At 46.1% G+C, this 19993-nt stretch overlaps 1 protein-coding gene across 1 annotated transcript in view; it reads right to left on the bottom strand.

Moving 5' to 3' along the window:
* Window positions 1-6056: 6056 nt before the first annotated feature.
* Window positions 6057-19993, bottom strand: part of LOC144605117 (phosphatidylinositol 3-kinase C2 domain-containing subunit gamma-like) — a 170052-nt gene continuing 156115 nt past the window's right edge. Inside the window, exons 32-34 of the mRNA XM_078420184.1 lie at window positions 12619-12744; window positions 6954-7138; window positions 6057-6879 (exon numbers count right to left, since the gene is read on the bottom strand). Of these exons, the coding sequence (XP_078276310.1) occupies window positions 6980-7138; window positions 12619-12744 (285 nt within the window). The 3' untranslated portion in view covers window positions 6057-6879; window positions 6954-6979. The remainder of the gene's footprint in view (window positions 6880-6953; window positions 7139-12618; window positions 12745-19993) is intronic.

Below are 19993 nucleotides of genomic sequence, written 5' to 3'. Positions count from 1 at the left end.
CCACATACAGACTACCCAATGAGTAAAAAATGTTGTCCCTCTCACCTTAAACCCATGCCCTCTAGTACTAGTAGACAAACACTGCTGAAGTACTGCTTTTTAAAGACAAGAGTCATAGAGTGATACAGTGTGGAAACAGACCCTTTGACCCAACTTGCCCACACCGGCCAACATGTCCCAGCTACACTAGTCCCACCTGCCAGCATTTGGTTGATACGATACAATAGAATTTTATTTATCCCAGGAGGGAAATTGATCTGCCAACAGCCATAACACACAGGATGCATGAAACATGAAATGAAAGCGACGAGTGGAAAGGATCGGGGATGTGCAAATGTTGGGGGGGTTTAGTCTGCCCCACAACAGGAGGGGAAGGAGTTGAACAGTTTGACAGCCATGGGGAAAAGGATCTCCTGTGGCGTTATGTCCTGCATCTTGGTGGAACCAATCTGGAGCCATTTCCCTCCAAACCTGTCCCATCCATGTACCTGTCTAACTGCTTCTTAAATGTTGGGATAGTCTCTGCCTCAACTACCTCCTCCGGCAGCTTGTTCCATACACCCACCACCCTTTGTGTGAATAAATTTAGGTTTAGACTAGGTTTAGGTTTATTATTGTCACATGTACCGACGAGATACAGTAGAGCAAAGGGGAAGATACAGAGTGCAGAATATAGTTCTCAGCATTGTAGCACATCAGTTCCATAGACTAAGTTCTACTAAGTTCACAATGGGATAGAGGTGAATCGGACAGTACGTTTATCGAAGGACCCGATATCAGAGGGGAAGAAGCTATTCCTGAGTGTGGTGGTGCGCACTTTCAAGCTTCTGTACCTTCTGCCGGACAGGAGCAGGAGGACGAAGAAGGAATGGCCGGGGTGGGACAAATCTTTGATTATGTTGGCTGCTTTTCCATGGCAGTGTGAAGTGCAGATGGAGTTAATGGTGGGGAGTCTGGTCTACATCCACAAGGGCTGGGCTACATTCACAAGACTCTGCAATTTTTTGGGGTCTTTGCCAGAGCTGTTCCCAAACCAAGCTGCGATGCGACCCGATAGTGTGCTTTCTATTGTAAATCTAATCTGCTCATTCGACCGTCTCATCAAATTCAGGGAAATTAAGAAGACATGGTGGAATTTTTCAATGCGGAATTGAACTGAAATGATCGACCTACAGGTGGGAATGGAAGGAACTGCTAGTGTTAGAGCTCAGTGCATTATCTTAGGCTCTTAACACAAGCAACTATAACTAAAACAGTCTGAAGAAGGGGCTCGACCCGAAACGTCACCCATTCCTTCTCTCCCGAGATGCTGCCTGACCTGCTGAGTTACACCAGCATTTTGTGAATAAATACCTTCGATTTGTACCAGCATCTGCAGTTATCTTCTTATACTATAACTCCAATCACCGTAGGATATGATCCGCTGTATTTTATCTGATATTTTATTGGCGTAAGCTATAAAATCACATCTCAAGAGGCTATGTCAGAATGCAATGCGAAGAAGCAGTTATCCTCCTGAATCTGGGAGAATCAGAGGAAGCCTTCAGCTTTGCAGACTGGTGTCAATGCATCAATGCCCTACACCGATTTGAAGGCAGCAATTACCTCTGCCCCTGCAGTGCTCAGATCTTGGTTTTATTATAGGGATAGTGATCATGACTCGGGCTGAAGCTGACATCTTCCTAGAGAACAGATCAGAGTATGATCAGATTATCAAGGAGTCATAGAACTGTCAAGTACAAGAAACAAGCCCTTCGGCCCACCGTCCATGCTAAGCTAATTGGCATACTGAGCGAGTCCCATTTGCTTGCATTTATCCCACATCCACTCTGAACTCTTCCCAATCTGACATCTGTCCAAATGTCTTAAAAGTCACCATTGTATCTGCTTCTATAGCTTCTCCTGGCATTCCAGATACAGACTACCCTCTGACGAAGAAAAAATCCCCCTGAGGTCCCTCTTAAAACTCTACCTGCTCATCTTAAGCCTCACCTCACCTACCCTCTCACCTCTAGGTTTCGAATTCTCTGCCCTGGGAAAAGGACTATGAGCGTTTTGATTTAGTACACCTCATTAAGGTCACCCCTCAGCCTCCTATGCGACAAAGGAAAAGTCCTAGCCTGTCCAACCTCTCTCGCTGTAATTCAAGCCTGTAAGCCCAGGCAACATACTGAACCCATATAAATTTGATTTATTCTTTCATACCGTTCCTCATCTCCTCTTGGACACTTAAGTCAAGCGTTGGGCAAGCAAAATGAGGACGAGGAACACATGCCTTGCATGAGAACCTCAAAATCAATCAGACAGTTACAGTTTAGCGGGATATGGGCAAAGCGCTGATAGGTGGGACTCGTGTAGATGGGGCACTTTGGCCAGTATGGGCAAGTTTAGCCAGTATGGGCAAGTTAGGCCAAAGGGCCTGTTTTTTTTTTTAGAGATACAGCGCAGAAACAGGCCCTTCGGCCCACCGGGTCTGCGCCGTCCAGCGATCCCCGCACACTAACACTATCCTACACCCACTAGGGACAATTTTTTACATTTGCCCAGCCAATTAACCTACAAACCTGTACGTCTTTGGAGTTTTCGGTTTCCATTCTGTATGATTGTACAACTCTAATAAGTTGCATAATGTTATACTTTCACAGTCTCAGGTTACAGTAGACCAAAGATGAATTTAAAGTAAAATCAATCAATGGATAGCAAGACCTTTGGTGCACATTTACGTAGGTGTTGTGCACGGCTTTTTTCTTGATATCAAAATTTAATGTCAAATATAATGTTACTTTCATTTTCCACCACCCCATCTTTGGCTGCACCTTATAACATGCGGATAAAACAGTGGTGCAGAGGGTAAGCCACTGCCTCACAGCGCCAGAGCCCCGGGTTCAATCCTGATCTCAGGGGCTGCCTGTGTGGAGTTTGCACGTTCTCCCTGTGACCGTGTAGGTTTTCTCCGGGTGCTCCGGTTTCTTCCCACATTCCAAAGACGTGCAGGTTTGTAGATTAATTGAACATAGCACAAAAAGTAAGGAAATTTGTGTTTGGTAGATTATTTCTTTGTTGTAACAATGCTTCTTGGCAATAAATCTTATACCGTTGGAAAGCCTGTTTATTTCCCTTTTAAATGGTGCCACATTTGTAAGGAACATGCATTTGTGGGATGAGCAGCAGAGCTGAGTATATGGGTTGCGCCCATGAAAAATTTGCCAAATCTCTGCCAATGCCAAACAGCTTATTCTGCCATTGACTCTTGTTCGGTGTTGTTTGGTGGATTGGATGATTGAAGTCTGAAGAAACAAGACATATTGGCAATTTAACAATTTATTCATTTAATAAACAGGAGCCACAGGAGCGTGTGGAAGAACCATACACAGCCATAACAGCCTGGCACCTCCTCCTCATGCTGGTCACCAGCCTGGTCACACACTGTTGTGGGATGGCATCCCATTCTTGTCAGCACCTGGGGGTACCAGAAGCTCAAAACAAGAGTCAATAGCAACAGCAGAATAAGCTGTTTGGCATTGGCAGAGAAGATTTGGCAAATTTTTCATGGGCGCAACCCATATACTCAGCTCTGCTGCTCATCCCACAAATGCATGTTCCTTACAAATGTGGCACCATTTAAAAGGGAAATAAACAGGCTTTCCAACGGTATAAGATTTATTGCCAAGAAGCACTGTTACAACAAAGAAATAATCTACCAAACACAAATTTCCTTACTTTTTGTGCTATGTTTAGTATACGGGTGATCGCTAGTCAGCATGGATTCGGTGGGCCACAGAGTCTATTTCCACACTATATCTCTAAACTAAACTAGGAACTGTACAACGCAGGAACAGGCCCTTCAGCCCACAATGTCTCTGCCGAATATGATACTGAGTCTAACCCTTATCCACCTGCACTTAAACCATATCCCTCCATTCCCTCCATATCCATGTGCCTATCCAAAAGTCTTATAAACACCACTATCGTATCTACCTCCACCATTACCCCTGGCAGCACTTTCAAAGCACCAACTACCCTATGTGTAAAATAATCTTGCCCCTCGCATCTCTTTTAACCTTTGCCCAGTCACCTTAAATCTATACCCTCTAAAGTTTTCGATATTTCCAGTCTGACCTAATTATGTCTCTCATAATTTTATGTACTTCTAACAGGTCTCCCCGCAACTTCAGGCACTCTGGAGAAAGCAATACAAGTCTGTCCAACCTCTCACTGCAGCTAACACCCCCTAATCCAGGCATCATTCTGGTCAACCTTCTCTGCACCCTCTCCAAACCTTGCACATCCTTCCTGTAATGGGTTGACCAGACTATGCACAATATTACGAATGCTGCCTAACTAGTCTGAAGAAGGGTCTCAACCCGAAACGCCACCCATTCCTTCTCCCCAGAGATGCTGCCTGTCCCGCTGAGTTACTCCAGCTTTCTGTGTCTATCTTCGGTTTAAACAAGCATCTGCAGTTCCTTCCTACTCAAAGTCCTTTAAAGATGTGCCATGGCTTCCTGACTCTTGTACTCAATGTCCCAACCAGTAAAGGGAAGCACACCATATGCCTTCTTCCCTACTACACCTATTTGTGTTGCCACTTTCTGGGAATTATGGACTTGGGCCCCAAGGTCTCATTGTACGTCAATGGTGTTAATTGTATATTTTCCCCCAAAGTGCCACACCTCACACTTGCTTGGATTAAGCTCCATCCACCATTTCTCTGCCCATTTTAGCTGATCAATATCCCGCTGTAAACTTTCACTGTCTTCCTCACAGTCTGAGGTCCCAACAATCTTGGTGCTGCCTCCAAACTTACTAACCAGCCCATCCATGTTTACATCCAAGTCATTTATATATATCACAAACCCAAAGAAATGTGGTTTTACAGGTCAAATAGCCTCTGCAAAATGACATTTAAGGTGTAGGGAGTGAATGATACAATGGGCGGCACAATGGCGTAGCGATAGAGCTGCTGTCTTACAGCACCAGAGACCTGGGTTTGATACTGACTATATCGGTACTGGTGAGAATCTATGCTATTAGCTGATATAGTCAATTAGAGATATTATATTTTGTTGTAGTAGAGATGGTTTCTTTTGTTGTTTTAGCTAATATAAAATGAATGCTTATTTTAGTGGAAAGCAGTAAGATGGATGCTTGTGGCAGAAATGTTATCCTTGGGAACAGAATGTGTTTGTCCCTTTACGAATGATAAGGAGTGTACAGAAGAGATGGGCTATTGTCCTCTCCCACTACTCTGTCTGACTGCGAGTGCTGTGTATTGAGCAGGCGGGGCAGTAAAGGGTTCATAAATAAGGTGGGTTTAGACGCCTTTATTTTTGCTTTCTCCCTCCAATTATCACATATAAGGTACTTTAGGGGGTCCCATTCTGGTCATGCTGAATAATGCCTGTACTGAGGTCATGGGTGGGTAGCAAACAACTGACTGTGGGGAGTACATAGCTGAGTGAGCTCGGAGAAATAAGTTACCTCTTGGGACTTCTCCGAGAAACTTGAGATCACGTTTACATCTCTGTAGTGGAGAGACCAGACATAGTTCTGTGAGAATCCAACCTACCGCACTTCGACACTGGCTGTGTGGAGTTTGTACGTTCTCCCTGCGACCTCATGGGTTTTCTCTGGGTGCTCTGGTTTCCTGCCACACTCCGAAGACGTACAGGTTTGTAGGTTGATTGGCTTCAGTAAAATTGTAAATTTTCACTGGTGTGTGGGATAGCGTTAGTATATGGGGTGATTGATGGTTGGCAAGGACTCGGTGAGTCGAAGGACCTGTTTCCGCATTGTATCTCTAAAGTCTAAAGGTCGAATGGACTGGTGTGATCGATGGTCAGCGTGGACTCAGTGGACCGAAGGGCTTATTTCCGTAATGTATCTCTAAACATACTGCCAGCCATTTTTTGATCTCCACAAATTATCCGCATTGAAGTCAAATAAATGAAGTGGGAACCACGGGAGACATAACACCAGCTGCTGTCGGCCTCATAACTACCACTGTCACATTTAAACCCTTCCCCCACCGAATCATTTAAAAGGACACAGCACAGTACACTTAAAGTATTCACAGAACCTTTTATTATACATACTTTGTTTAAGGATATTCATGGATCTATGTCAATTTGCTTCAAACCTTACAGCTTTCAGTGGTTTGAAAAAAGAGACGGTGAATTCTTTACCTCTTTGAAAATCTCACTTGAAGATCGGTAATGAAGCAAAACTTAATATTCAGCTTCATACAAAATCACCATAAAGTAAATCTTAGATCTGTTAACACCTGCACAGCTGATACACAACATTTATATTGAATTGGCAGCTTACAGAGTCTAAGTTTGCAATCACTAACAAACAATCAAACAGAGTATCAGTCGTTAACAGACTTTCAGTACAGATTTTGGTTTAAGTTCATTATTGTCACGTGTACCGAGGTACAGTAAAAAGCATGGTTTTGCATGGTGTCCAATCAGATCACATAAATGCAATCAAGTCAAAGTCAAGTACAATAGGTGGAGCAAAGGGGAAGATACAGAGTGCAGAATATAGTTCTCAACATCGTACCGCACCAGTTCCAGAGACAAAGTCCAAAGTCCGCAATGGGGTAGAAGTGGATCGGACAGAACCCTCGCTTGTGGAGGGACCATTCAGAAGCCTGATGACAGAGGGGGAGAAGCTGTTCCTGAGTGTGGTGATGCACGTTTTCACGCTTCTGTGCCTTCTGCCAGACGGGAGCAGGGGGAAGAAGGAATGACCGGGGAGGGACAAGTCTTTGATTACGTCGGCTGCGTGAAGTGTAGATGGAGTCAAAGTTGGCAGTGTGGTCTGCGTGCAGTTCTCAGCATGTAGCTCACCAGTTCCACAGATAAAGTCCAATGCCTGCATTGGGATAGAGGTGAATCGGACAGTACCCTACCTTATGGAAGGAAGTCCTGTGTCAGGCCTGTGCTCACCTTATGCTCTTCCTGCAAGGGTACAATCAGACTAAGGAATTGCCCAGTGCATACCACCTTTCCTGCTCCAACGTTACATCCCTGAGGGGAATATTCACTGCTCCCAGCAGAGTCTGCTTGCACCACACACTCAGCTGGATGACTCGGATTGCTAGGTCCATGCCTGAAATCCCAACGTACTCCAGCTGTGAACGGTAAAGATGACATGAGCGATTACAGTCCAATCCCACTCATTTTTAAATCTTCCAGATGTCTTGGCTCAGCGCGAGTTCTTGTCTGATGAAGTAATTTGCTTTGTTCACCCGTTTTAAAGGTGTTTCGAGTTGGGGACACCAGCTGGAGCCTTGAGCAACACCCAAAGTGCTGGAACAACCCAGCGGCTCAGGACCCTTCCCTCATTAGCAAGGTCGTCAAAGGTCCCGGGGAGAAGGCAGGAGAATGGGGTTGAGAGGGAAAAGCGGTCAGCCATGATCATATGGTGGAGCAACCCGACGGGCCGAATGGCCTAATTCTGTTGCTATGTCGTATGGTCTTGCGGTCTTCACATTGATTTTAGCAATGGGGAGAAAGCTGGAAAAGAGAGGTGGGGATGGGAGAAACTTTGGCACGTGATAGATGGGTACAGGTGAGGTGGGGGGGGGGGGGGGGGGGGTGGACAAATGACATTTTGGGCCCAACACTGGAATCAACCCGAAGGGTCCCTACACATCCAGACAGAAACCTCCGCCCTGATTATACTTTCTGCAAGAGCCGGGGTTAGGCACTTGCCGATTATTGAGTAGTTTTAGTTTTTAGTTTTAGAGATGCAGCGCGGAAACAGGCCCCCCGGCCCACCGAGTCCACGCCGACCAGCGATCCTCGCACACTTACACTATCCTACACACACTGGGGACAATTTACAATTACACCAAGCCAATTAACCTACAAACCTGTACGTCTTTGGAGTGTGGGAGGAAACCGAGTGCGTGTAGGATAGTATAAGTGTGCAGGGATCACTGGTCGGCACAGACTCGGTGGGCCAAAGGGCCTGTTTCCGCGTTGTATCTCTAAACTAAACAAAACTAAACTGAACAATGCAATAGTGTATCCAGCTGGAAGAAATGCATGACATCCAAAACTGGCTAGTTTGTGCATGCTAATTGTACCCAGAACATCAATTGATTCCTCCAGATATATTCAATAGAAAATTAAGCTTGAAAACTGGGAAAACAGCTGCAGCATCCTGACATTACTCAATGCTCCATTTGGTTTCTTTCCCCATTAAGCCACAAGCTATAGGAGCTAAGAGGATTGGAATCACAGAGGCAATCGGCACGGAAACAGGCCCTTCATGCCGACCAAGACGCCCCACCTAAGCTAGTCCCATTTGTCCGCATTTGGTCCACATCCCCCTAAACATTTCCTATCCATGTACCTGTCCAAGTGTCTTTTAAATTGCTGTTCTAGTACCTGCCTCAACTATCTCCTCTAGTAGCTCATTCCATACACCCATCACCCTCTAAGTGAACAAACCTTTCCTATCCATGTACGTCCAAATCGACCTAACTTTTGTTAATCTGCCACAAATTTAAGGCCATGTAAAACTGCCTTTATTTCTTCTCACACCAAGTACTCTGCTGCACCAATCTGACTCTGACCACACCTTCCTCCCCTCACATGTATCCACCTATCACTCACAAGGCTTTGTCCCACCTCCCCACCTCCCTTTTCCAGCCTTCTCCCCATCTCCATCAGTCCAAAGAAGGGTCCCAACCCGAACGTCACCTGTACATTTCCCAGCACAGATGCTGCCTGACCCACTGGGTTCCTCCAGCACTTTGTGTTTTGCTCAAGATTCCAGCATCTGCAGCTCCTTGTGACAGATATGGAGAGAAGAGGTGGAGTGAAATGTAAAGCTGGGGGAAGGGTGGGCAGAGGGAGAGGACAAGGGGGATACGTGGGGAAATGTGGGACCTTACTTGGATAAGTAACATGAGCAAGCTCCAGATGTCAACTTATTTACATCGGCGAAACCAAGCACAGGCTCGGCGATCGCTTCGCTCAACACCTGCGCTCGGTCCGCGTTGGCCAAATAGGTCTCCCAGTGGCCGAGCACTTCAACTCCCCCTCCCATTCCCAGTCTGACCTTTCTGTCATGGGCCTCCTCCAGTGCCATAGTGAGGCCCACCAGAAATTGGAGGAACAGCACCTCATATTTCGCCTGGGCAGCTTGCAGCCCAGTGGTATGAACGTCGACTTCCCCAACTTTAGATAGTTCCTCTGTCCCTCTCTTCCCCTCCCCCTTCCCAGATCTCCCTCTATCTTCCTGTCTCCACCTATATCCTTCCTTTGTCCCGCCCCCCTGACATCAGCCTGAAGAAGGGTCTCGACCCGAAACGTCACCCATTCCTTCTCTCCCGAGATGCTGCCTGACCTGCTGAGTTACTCCAGCATTTTGTGAATAAACACCTTCAATTTGTACCAGCATCTGCAGTTATTTTCTTATAAGAGCTTAGCCACACTCAGGTGACCAGAAAAGTTTGCTCCAACTTTGTAACGTGTTGGGCTTCAACTGGTAGTAGTAATCTTTAAGGTACTAAAACATACTCAAAATGACTTGAGGACACAAAGTTCTGGAGTAACTTAGAGGGAAGGGCAGTATCTCTGGAGATCATGGATAGGTGACGTTTCGGGTCTAGACCCTCTTCCCCAGCCAAGGCTCCACCCTTCCTTGGTCATCTGTTGCCAGCCCTACTTTGTTCTGGCCTTTTCGTACCTCTAATTCCCTCCGCTCTTCTTTCAGTCTGAAGAAGAGCCCTGACTCGAAACGTCCCCTCTCCATGTTCCCCAGAGATGCTGCCTGACCCGCTGAGTTACTCCAGCACTCCTCCTCCCTTTGTGTATTAGCCAGCATCTGCAGTTCCTTATATCCACCTCAAAATGACTTCACTGGTTTGGCAGAGTTTGGCAGAGGTGTATGGAAAACCAGTCATAATCGAGACGGGTTTATAGGCTTGCAAGGCACCTGCAGTTGGCAGCTTTGCTGAGACTGTGGCCCAGCATTGTAAAGTCCTGCGACAATCCCCTCCAGCCAATTTGGCAGATCCAAATTTGCTGAGCCGGTAATCCAATAAACTCCGGCTGGAAATGCTAAACCCATTCCGCATCAAGCACTGCTGAGCTCCCGCCCCAGCCCATAACAACGACTTACTAGAGATTTATTAATTTTACTCATGAACTCTGAGGACTTTGAGATTCACACTTTGCACAATGTAATTATCTAGAATGGCAGCCAAGTGCACTAAAAATAGTTGTGCACGGGGGAGTTTGGGATAATCTGAATGATCTTTGTAATTTGAGCAATTTCAGAATTATGTCTTTAAGGACAATTTTTTAAATCTGTCATGTATAATTTTGCAACTCTTCAAAGGCACTTTTGTTATGTTATTTATAGCTGAAGATTGATCATAAGGTCCAGGAGGACTGGATTTAAATTATCTTTAATATCTCTGCCGGCCTTTAACATGACGCAAAGTGTTAATAGCATATCAGAGGGAGCTTAAATGCTTTAACACAACGGGTATTCTTCTAAGTTAGTTGTTCTCCAGATAGTTTCCTCCATAGGTTTACCAGAATGATGCCTGGATTAGGAAGTATTTATTCACAAAATGCTGGAGTAACTCAGCAGGTTAGGCAGCATCTCAGGAGAGAAGGAATGGGTGACGTTTCGGGTCGAGTTCCTTCTTCAGACTGATGTCAGGGGGGCGGGACAAAGGAAGGATATAGGTGGAGACAGGAAGATAAAGGGAGAACTGGGAAGGGGGAGGGGAAGAGAGGGACAGAGGAACTATCTAAAGTTGGAGAAGTCAATGTTCATACCGCTGGGCTGCAAGCTGCCCAAGCGAAATATGAGGTGCTGTTCCTCCAATTTCCGGTGGGCCTCACTATGGCACTGGAGGAGGCCCATGACAGAAAGGTCAGACTGGGAGTAGGAGGGGGAGTTGAAGTGCTCAGCCACCGGGAGATCAGGTTGGTTAAGGCGGACTGAGCGAAGGTGTTGAGCGAAACGATCGCCGAGCCTGCGTTTGGTTTCGCCGATGTAAAGAAGTTGACATCTTGAGCAGCGGATACAATAGATGAGGTTGGAGGAGGTGCAGGTGAACCTCCGTCTCACCTGGAAAGACTGCTTGGGTCCTTGGATAGAGTTGAGGGGGGAGGTAAAGGGACAGGTGTTGCATCTCCTGCGGTTGCAGGGGAAAGGAGGTTTAGTTCAGTTTAGTTTGGTGTAGTTGATTTAGCACGGGAACAGGCCCTTCAGCCCGCTGTTTCCGCACTAAACTGTGATCTCCGGCACGGTGGCGCAGCGGTAGAGTTGCTGCCTTACAGCGAATGCAGTGCCAGGAGACCCGGGATCGATCCTGACTACGGGTGCTGTCTGTACGGAGTTTGTACGTTCTCCCTATGACCTGCGTGGGTTTGCTCCGAGATCTTCAGTTTCCTCCCACACTCCAGAGACGTACAGGTTTATAGGTAAATTGGCTTGGTAGATGTAAAATGTAAAAATTGTCCCGAGTGGGTGTAGGATAGTGTTAATGTGCAGGGATTGCTAGTCGGCGCGGACTCGGTGGGCCGAAGGGCCTGTTTCCGCGCTGTATCTCTAAACTAAACTAAACTAACACTTTCCAACACACACTAAGGGCAATTTTACAATTTTACCAAAGCCAATTAAACTACAAACCTGCACGTCTTTGGAGTGTGGGAGGAATATGGAGGACCCGGAGAAAACCCACGCAGTCCCAGGGAGAATGGGAGGTGTTTCGGGTCAAGACCCTTGGCTGAAGACGTTGTATCAACCTGAAACGTTACCCATTCCTTCTCTCCAGAGATGCTGCCTGTCCCGCTGAGTTACTCCAGCATTATGTGTCTATCTTCGGTGTAAACCACCATTTTCATTAATATTCGGCCCTGGTGATCAGAGGTTATGGGGAGAAGGCAGGAGAATGGGGTTAGGAGGGAGAGATAGATCAGCCATGATTGAATGGCAGAGTAGACTTGATGGGACGAATGGCCTAATTCTACTCCTATCACTTATAACTTATGACCTTATGGTGTGGCACAGCTGGGGTGATTCTGCAACCCCACGGTCCTTCAGTAGCAGGTGTTGGAGTCAATCTCTGAGTGTGCTCAGAGCTGAGAGGAAGCATCCCAGTGATAAAGACCCAACAAAAAAAGCACACTCTTTCCATTATATCAGACAACACATCCCCTCACAAATCATCACAGCCTCCAATAGTAACAACTCTACATTTGGCTGCAATCATGTTCATAAGGGATAGGAGCAGAATTAGGCCATCCAGCCCATTAGGTCGACTCCACCATTCAATCATGGCTGATCTATCTCAAACCCATTCTCCTGCCTTCTCCTCCTAAGTTTCAAGATGTCTTAGTTTAGTTTTAGTTTAGAGACACAGCATGGAAACTGACCCTTTGGCCCACTGAGTCCAAGCAGTGGTTCTACCTGCTGCGCCACTGTGCCGCTCAAATGTGGGGAATGAACAGGTAGATGGTCCTTAGATGATCATGTTGAGTGGTAGTGCACTCTAGATGGGCTGAGTGGCCCACTTCCATTCTTATTTTCCTGCTTCTACCCTAATACATTACAAATAATTTTCTGCAGAGTACTTACGATCTGATTATACGTTGGATTGCTGTTTTTTGGCACCACGTTTGTTCTCCTTTTGGTCATCCGATCTGCATCTGGCAGGAGATAGATCTTTACATACGCATCTGGTGCAGATCCATCTGGTAAATACTAGGAGAGAGAGAAGGGTTTAATTAAAATGAAAGTCACAAAGCCAAGCTTCCATCTTCCGGTTCTTCAACTCAACAGTTTGGGAATATTCACTGGCTTCTAATATTTAGATTTTTAGATTTAGAGATACAGCGCGGAAACAGGCCCTTCGGCCCACCGAGTCTGTGCCGCCCAGCGATCCCCGCTCATTAACACTATCCTACACACACTAGGGACAATTTTTACATTTACCCAGTCAATTAACCTACGTACCTGTACGTCTTTGGAGTGTGGGAGGAAACCGAAGATCTCGGAGAAAACCCACGCAGGTCACGGGGAGAACGTACAAACTCCGTACAGACGGCGCCCACAACAACTCCATATTACTAGCTAGAAAAATATTCTGATTAAAATTCGGATTCTGGTTGAGTGGCCCAGTGGTAGAGCTGCTGTCTCACGGCGCCAGAGACCTAGGTTCGACCCTGACTTTGGGTGCTGTCTGTATGGAGATTGTACTTTCTCCCTGTGAGCAGGTGGGATTTCTCCGGGTGTTCCAGTTTATTCCCACACTCCAAAAACATGCAGGTTTGTAGGTTAATTAGCTTCTGTAAATTGTAAATTGTCCCTAGTAGGATAGTGCCAGTATACGGGGTGACCGATAGTCAGCGTGGACTCGGTGTGCCGAAGGGTGCTTCAGTTTCCTCCCACATTCCAAAGACGTGTAGGTTTGTAAGTTAATTGGCCTCTGTAAATTGTTTCTCGTGTGTAGGATGCAAAAGTGGGATAACAACTAATGTATGGGCGATCAATGGTCGGCATGGACTCGGTGGGCTGAAGGGCCTGTTACCACACAGTATCTCTAAACTAAACTAAAACAGTTCATCAAATGCAATAGTGAATAGCAGATGTCAGGCAGCATCCCTGGAGGACATGGATAGGCGACGTTTTGGGTCGGGACCCTTCTTCTTTGAATATCTGTTCTCATGATGGAAATGGAGGTGACCTGTATCCAAATTTAACAGTTTTGTACACAATGACTCCCTGAGAAGCTTACCTGTCAGATTAACCTGATCATGACCAAATAGGTTTAGGTTTATGTGTAGGAAAGAACTGCCTATGCTCGTTTAAACTGAAGATAGACACAAAAAGCTGGAGTAACTCAGCGGGTCAGGCAGCATCTCTGGAGAAAAGGAATAGGTGATGTTTCGGGTCGAATGAAGAAGGGTCTCGACCTGAAATGTTACCTATTCCTTTTCTCCGGGTTTAGGTTTATTATTGTTACGTGTACCAGTGTACAGTGAAAAGGTTTGTTTTACACATGACACAATTAGATAATCAGATCAGATATACTATACATAAATACAATCAAGTCAAACTCATTGTATTTATGTATGGTATTGTCTAATCTGTTTGGATAGCATACAGCACCAAGCTTTTCACTGTACACATGACATTAATAAAACTAAACCTAAACCTAAAAAATATATTTTCCTTTTCGAAGCTATTTGTTTTTCAAATTCCATCGTACAAGGGAAAGGTTGTTTATAGAATTAACGCAGAATGCCAGAACCAGCAAACTGTGCAGAAAATGCTGGTGCAACAATTAGTTCCAATGTGTTGGCAACAGGGGTGTTGATGTTAGCAAGGGGAAGAGTTCTGTACAAATAACAGCTGGTCTCAGTGTGAAGAGGGGCTGTAATGCTGCAGCCAGCTGAGGGAGGATAATGTCGAGTTCTCAAGTCATTCGAAAGGTCATGGTCAGAGAGTACACAGGAAATAAAAGACAGGGGATCAGTTTGGCTGGAGTACAGTAAGGCGAGATTAAACACAGCCATAAACCTCGCTGGTCGAGCAGCTCTGAAGTAAACATTAGAGATTAATAACCAGGCCTCTATGGCACACTACACTGCAGGATTACACAGTAACGTTCAATTCGTGCCCGGTCTGAACAGTATGAATGATTTAGCATAATCTGCACCCATTCATCTTGTCTCACAGGGATCGCTTAATTAATTCTGAGAAAACAATCCAGCCCAAGAGCAGGCGACATGACTAAAGGGTGTGGTAAAACGTTGGTTGTTTGTTTGGGGACACACAGTTGCTCTTTTTGCTGATTTATTGCCTCTCTCCACCCGAATATTCAACCCCAAATATTTTCAAATGTATCCACAATCAGTCTGAAATTAAAAAGACACAAAGCATGGGAGTAACTCAGCAGGTCCGGCAGCATCTCTGGGGAACATGGGTAGGTGGCATTTTAGTCACCCTCTACTACAAACAGTCTGAGGAAGGGTGCCGACCTGAAACGTTACCTGCCCATCTTCTCCAGAGATGCTGCCTGACCCGCTGAGTTACTCCAGCATTTTGTGTCTATCTTCGGTTTAAACCAGCATCTGCATTTCCTTCCTACACATAAGAAACATTTAGGCAGGTACATGGATAGGACAGGCTGAGTGGGATATTGGCCAAACGCTCCCCAAACACACTCCGTTAGCCTACACTGTCCCGGCCTACAGCGGCCCGCGGGCCTAATACAGGACAAGGGCAGACCTGTATGGGACAAACCAATTTAGCCCAAAATACGGGATGTCCGCATTTCCACACTGTATGACTCTATGATTCTCTGCAGGAAACACAATGAAGTTGGGGAAATGGAATCATTTTGTGCACCAATTCATAATCCATTGGCTAAATATAATTCCCTGCATTAAAGTACAAAAACCTGTACTGGGTTTTAAAAAATAGTCTGGGCGTTAGAATGTGGCAGGAGTCAGCGTGCAGCTCTTGGCATGCTGTGAGAATCTGGCTGGGTTAGTTTAGAAAAGGAAACCTGCGGTTTGACCCACAGGTGACTCCGACTCATATTGACATGGGTTCGTCTCGCAATTATCTTTAGATCCGTCTGGGAAAACGGAAGACAGGTCTGTAACTCTATCTACTGCAGTCTCCTGAAATGTTTCAGCATGAAAGGCCTCTGCGCATTCAATACTTTGTTGCTCCTACACCTGCCCAGTGCTTGTATTAATCCCCGATTCTGGCTCAGATCATTCACCTACTGAATGTTAATCATTGGTCACTGCTGACATGTATACTTCCAGATTCAGGGACAGTCTCTTCCCGGCTGTTATCAGGCAACTGAACCATCCTGCCACCAACTAGAGAGCTGTCATAACCTCCCCTCTACCTCATTGGAGATCCTCGGACTATCATTAATCGGACTTTATGGACCATCTTGCACTGAACATTAATCCCTTTACACTGTACACTGTGGACGGCTTGTTTGTAATCATGTATTGTCTTTCCGCTGACTGGATAGCACGCAACAAAAAAGCCTCGGTGCACCTGACAATAAACGAAACTAAAATAATGGAATTCTAACAGTAGAAAGCGTAAACTCAGCGACCGTTTCGTCGAACACTTACACCTCAGGGTTCAGTGCTGGGCCCATTGCTGTTCTATATCAATGATTTGGATGAGAACGTGCAAGGCATGCATGATTAGCAAGTTTACATGTGGCACTAAAGTGGATGGTATTGTAGATAGTGAAGATGGTTGTTTAAAATTACAGCAGGATCTTGATCGGTTGGCTAGGTGGGCTGAGCAATGGCTGATGGGATTTAATATAGAGAAGTGCGAGATGATGCTTTTTGGGGATCTAACCAGGGCAGGACCTTCACAGTGAGTGGCAGGGCCCTGTAGAAATGTTGTAGAGCAGAGGGATCAAGCAGTACAGGTACAGAGATCCTTGAAAGTGGTGTCACAGGTAGATAGGCGGTCAAGAAGGCTTTCGGCACATTGGCCAACATCAGTCAGAGTATTGAGTATAGAAGTTGGAAGGTCATGTTATAGTTGTACAAGATATTGGTGAGGCCACATTTAGTCTTTTGTTCAGCTTTGATCACTCTTTTGTAGGAAAGATGTTGTTAAGCTGGAAAGGGTGCGGAGAAGATTTACAAGGATGTTGCCAGGACACGACGGTCTGAACTTTAGGGAGAGGTTGAGCAAGCTAGGACTTTATTCCTTGGAGTGCAGGAGGATGAAGGGTGATCTTTTTGAGGTGTATTAGATCATAAGAGGACTAGATTGTGTAGAAACACAGTCTTTTACCCAGAGTGGAGGAATCAAGAGGACATCGGTTTAAGGTGAGGGTGGAAAAATTTAATCGGAGCCCGAGGGGCAACTATTTTATACAAAGGGTGGTATGAATATGGAATGTGCTGCTAGAAGCAGGTCCACACAGCATTTAAATACATTCAGAGAGGTACATAGATAGGATAGGTTTGGAGGGATATGGGTCAAACACAGACAAGTGGGACTAGTGTAGACGGGGCTTTTGGTCGGCGAGGCCAAGTTGGACTAGCATTTCCATGCTATATGAGTCTATGACATTATGAGGCAAATTGTCTGGTGATTACAGAGTGATGAATTTCTGCTTCAACTCTGGTCACTTGTCATCCCAATCATTCAACGAATAGCAGAAACCAACTGTGCAGCAACAGTTTTTTATTCATACGATGCTCCAAGGCACTTAAAAAGGCAGCAGCCTAAATGTTCGGTGTAGCTGGTCTCTGCTGGACTGACATATTCAATGTCAAAAAACGACACAAGGTGCTGGAGTAACTCAGTAGTGGGTCAGGCAGCATCTCTGGAGAACATGGACAGTTGACGTTTCAGATCGGGAACTTTCTTCAGTCTGATTGAGGTTGGGAGGGGGGGGGGAGGAGAAAGGTGGAAGAGAGGAGTGGGGGGGGGGGGCAAAGTCTGGCAAGTGACGGGTGACATCAGCCTGTCCCGATCTGAAACGTCACCTGTCCATGTTCTCCCAGAGATGCTGCCTGACCCGCTGATTTACTCCAGCACTTCGTGCCCTTAAGTGATCGGTGGATGCGGGTCTTGGGTGGTTGATTGTCAGATGGAAGAACAAAGGACCAGAGATGAAAAACCAAAAAGGTGAATCGAGAATAGAAAAGGTGCGAATTGTGAAGCCAGACGAAGGAATATTGGTGGAAGGGAATGTGGGGGGGGGGGAAGAATGAATGCAAATCTAGGTGGGCACAGGGAGGAGAGGGGGGGAAAGGGGGAGGGCACAAGAGAAGTGAGGGGGGAGGGTTTCTGTTTGTAGATCAGTCACCCATGTTTTTACTGTTGGGTTGTGAGCAACCCAAGCAGAGTATGAGGTGCTGTTCCTCCAGTTTATTTAGACGGCAAGTCAATTTAGATTCCTGGGCCTCATTTCAATTACACACCTGTTTTTCCTCTATATGTGAAACGCAGCAGATGAACATACTGTATTAAACGTGATTTATCACTGCAGTTACATCAAGCTGCCTTTGAGTTTTATGTAGGATAGATATATCAGCACTTGCTGTGCAAGATTGACTCATATGAAGACTTTGTACTAGGTTTGTTAATGTTTCCTGGGGCTAACGTGGGCTGGGTGCCAATTTCTGGGCAGATTGAAGGAAGAAAAGATTTAGCTCCTATGGAGATGATTTTGGCCCCAGCAGCCATTTGCCTGGTGATCTTTTCATGGTCCTCCAATCGTTAATCAGCGTGGTGCTAGAACAAGCAATTCATCCCCTTTTTTCAAGCACAACAAAAGGCCTAATCCTTCTCTTGGAAAATCTCAACCTCCTTTGTTATTTTATGGGCGGACAGGAGAACATTGTCACTGGTTCGGAATGAGTTGTGGCCGAGTTCTTTGTACACGGTGTGCCACAATCTTGAAGCAGTTGTTCCGATTAGTTCGCTGAGTGTGTGACAGCAGTGACTCACACTGGATCACAGGCCGGCTCGGGAATGTTTACCGGGTTTTATGTGGCACTGGAGATTGTTCAGGAGGATTAGCTTTGCAGACGTTTTAAATGAGATGGGTTTTTTTTTTTTACACACCGTGGGTGGTGGGTGCCTGGAACGAGCTGCCGGGGATGATGGGGGAGATTAAGAGACCTTTCAGACCATCACGCGAACCGACCTCCCTTCCTGTCGACTCGATCTACACTTCACGCTGCCTCGGCAAGGCCACCAGCATAATCGAGGGCCAGTCTCACCCCAGTCACTCCCTCTTCTCCCCTATCCTATCAGGCAAGTGGTACAGAAGTGTGAAAATGCACACCTCCAGATTCAGGGAGAGTTTCTTCCCAGCTGTTACCTGGCAACTGAACCATCCTCTCGCCAACTGGAGAGCGGTACTGAGCCACTATCTACCCGCACTGGAGACCCTCGGATTAGCATTAATCATACTTTCCTGGACTTTATCCTGCACTAAACGTTTTTCTTTTTGTCCTGTACGGTACACTGTGGACCGATTGATTGTAATCATGTGCACAACAAAGTAGCTTTTCACTCTAACTTGGCACACATGACAATTAGCTAAACTAAACGAGACAGGTACATGGATATGCAGACAATGGAGGGATATCTATCATGTTACGGGCAGAGGAGATTACTTTAAATTGGCATAATGTTCAGCACAGATATTATGTTCCTGTGTTCATAGGCACATGGATATGCATTGAATGGATTATATGAAAGCAGATAAGAGTTGGTGGTGGTGTCATGTTGGCACAGACATTATGGGCTGAAGGGCCAGTTCCTCTGCTGTACTGTTCTATGTTTTATGTTTAAGGTGAGAGGGGAAAGATTCAGTAGGAACCCAGGGGCAGCTTTTTCACTCAGAGTGTCGTGGCTAAATTGAACAAACAGCCAGAGGAGGTAGTTGAGGCAGGTAAAATAATGACATTTGAAAGACAGTTGGACAGGTACATGGATAGGAAAGGTTTAGAGGAATATGGGCCAAATGTGTGGGCAAATGGGACTAGTTTAGATGGGTCAGCAGGGGCGAGTTGGGCCAAAGGGCCTGTTTCTGTACTGTACAACTGTGATTTTGCAGTTTTGTTTAGTTTAGTTTAGTTTAGAGATACAGGGTGGAAACAGGCCCTTCGGCCCACCGAGTCCGTGCCAACCAGCGATCCCCGCACATTAACACTATCCTACGCACACTAGGGACAATTTACAATTTTTACCGAAGCCAATGATCCTGCAAACCTGTACGTCTTTGGAGTTTGGGAGGAAACCGGGGCACCCAGAGAAAACCCCTGCAGGTCACGGGGAGAACGTACAAACACCATCCAGACAACACCTGCAGTTAGGACCAAACCCGGGTCTTTGGCGCCGTGAGGCAGCAGCTCTACCGCTGCGTCGCCGTGCCGCCCAGTGCTCGGCTTTGTGTCCCATGGCAAAGCCTACATCACGGTGGCTTTGAATGTCC

The sequence above is a fragment of the Rhinoraja longicauda genome, chromosome 23 (assembly GCF_053455715.1).
Source record: "Rhinoraja longicauda isolate Sanriku21f chromosome 23, sRhiLon1.1, whole genome shotgun sequence".
Taxonomy (NCBI): Eukaryota; Metazoa; Chordata; class Chondrichthyes; order Rajiformes; family Arhynchobatidae; genus Rhinoraja; species Rhinoraja longicauda.
The sequence above is the reverse complement of the archived record's forward strand: the minus strand, read 5'-3'. Positions and strand labels throughout refer to the sequence as shown.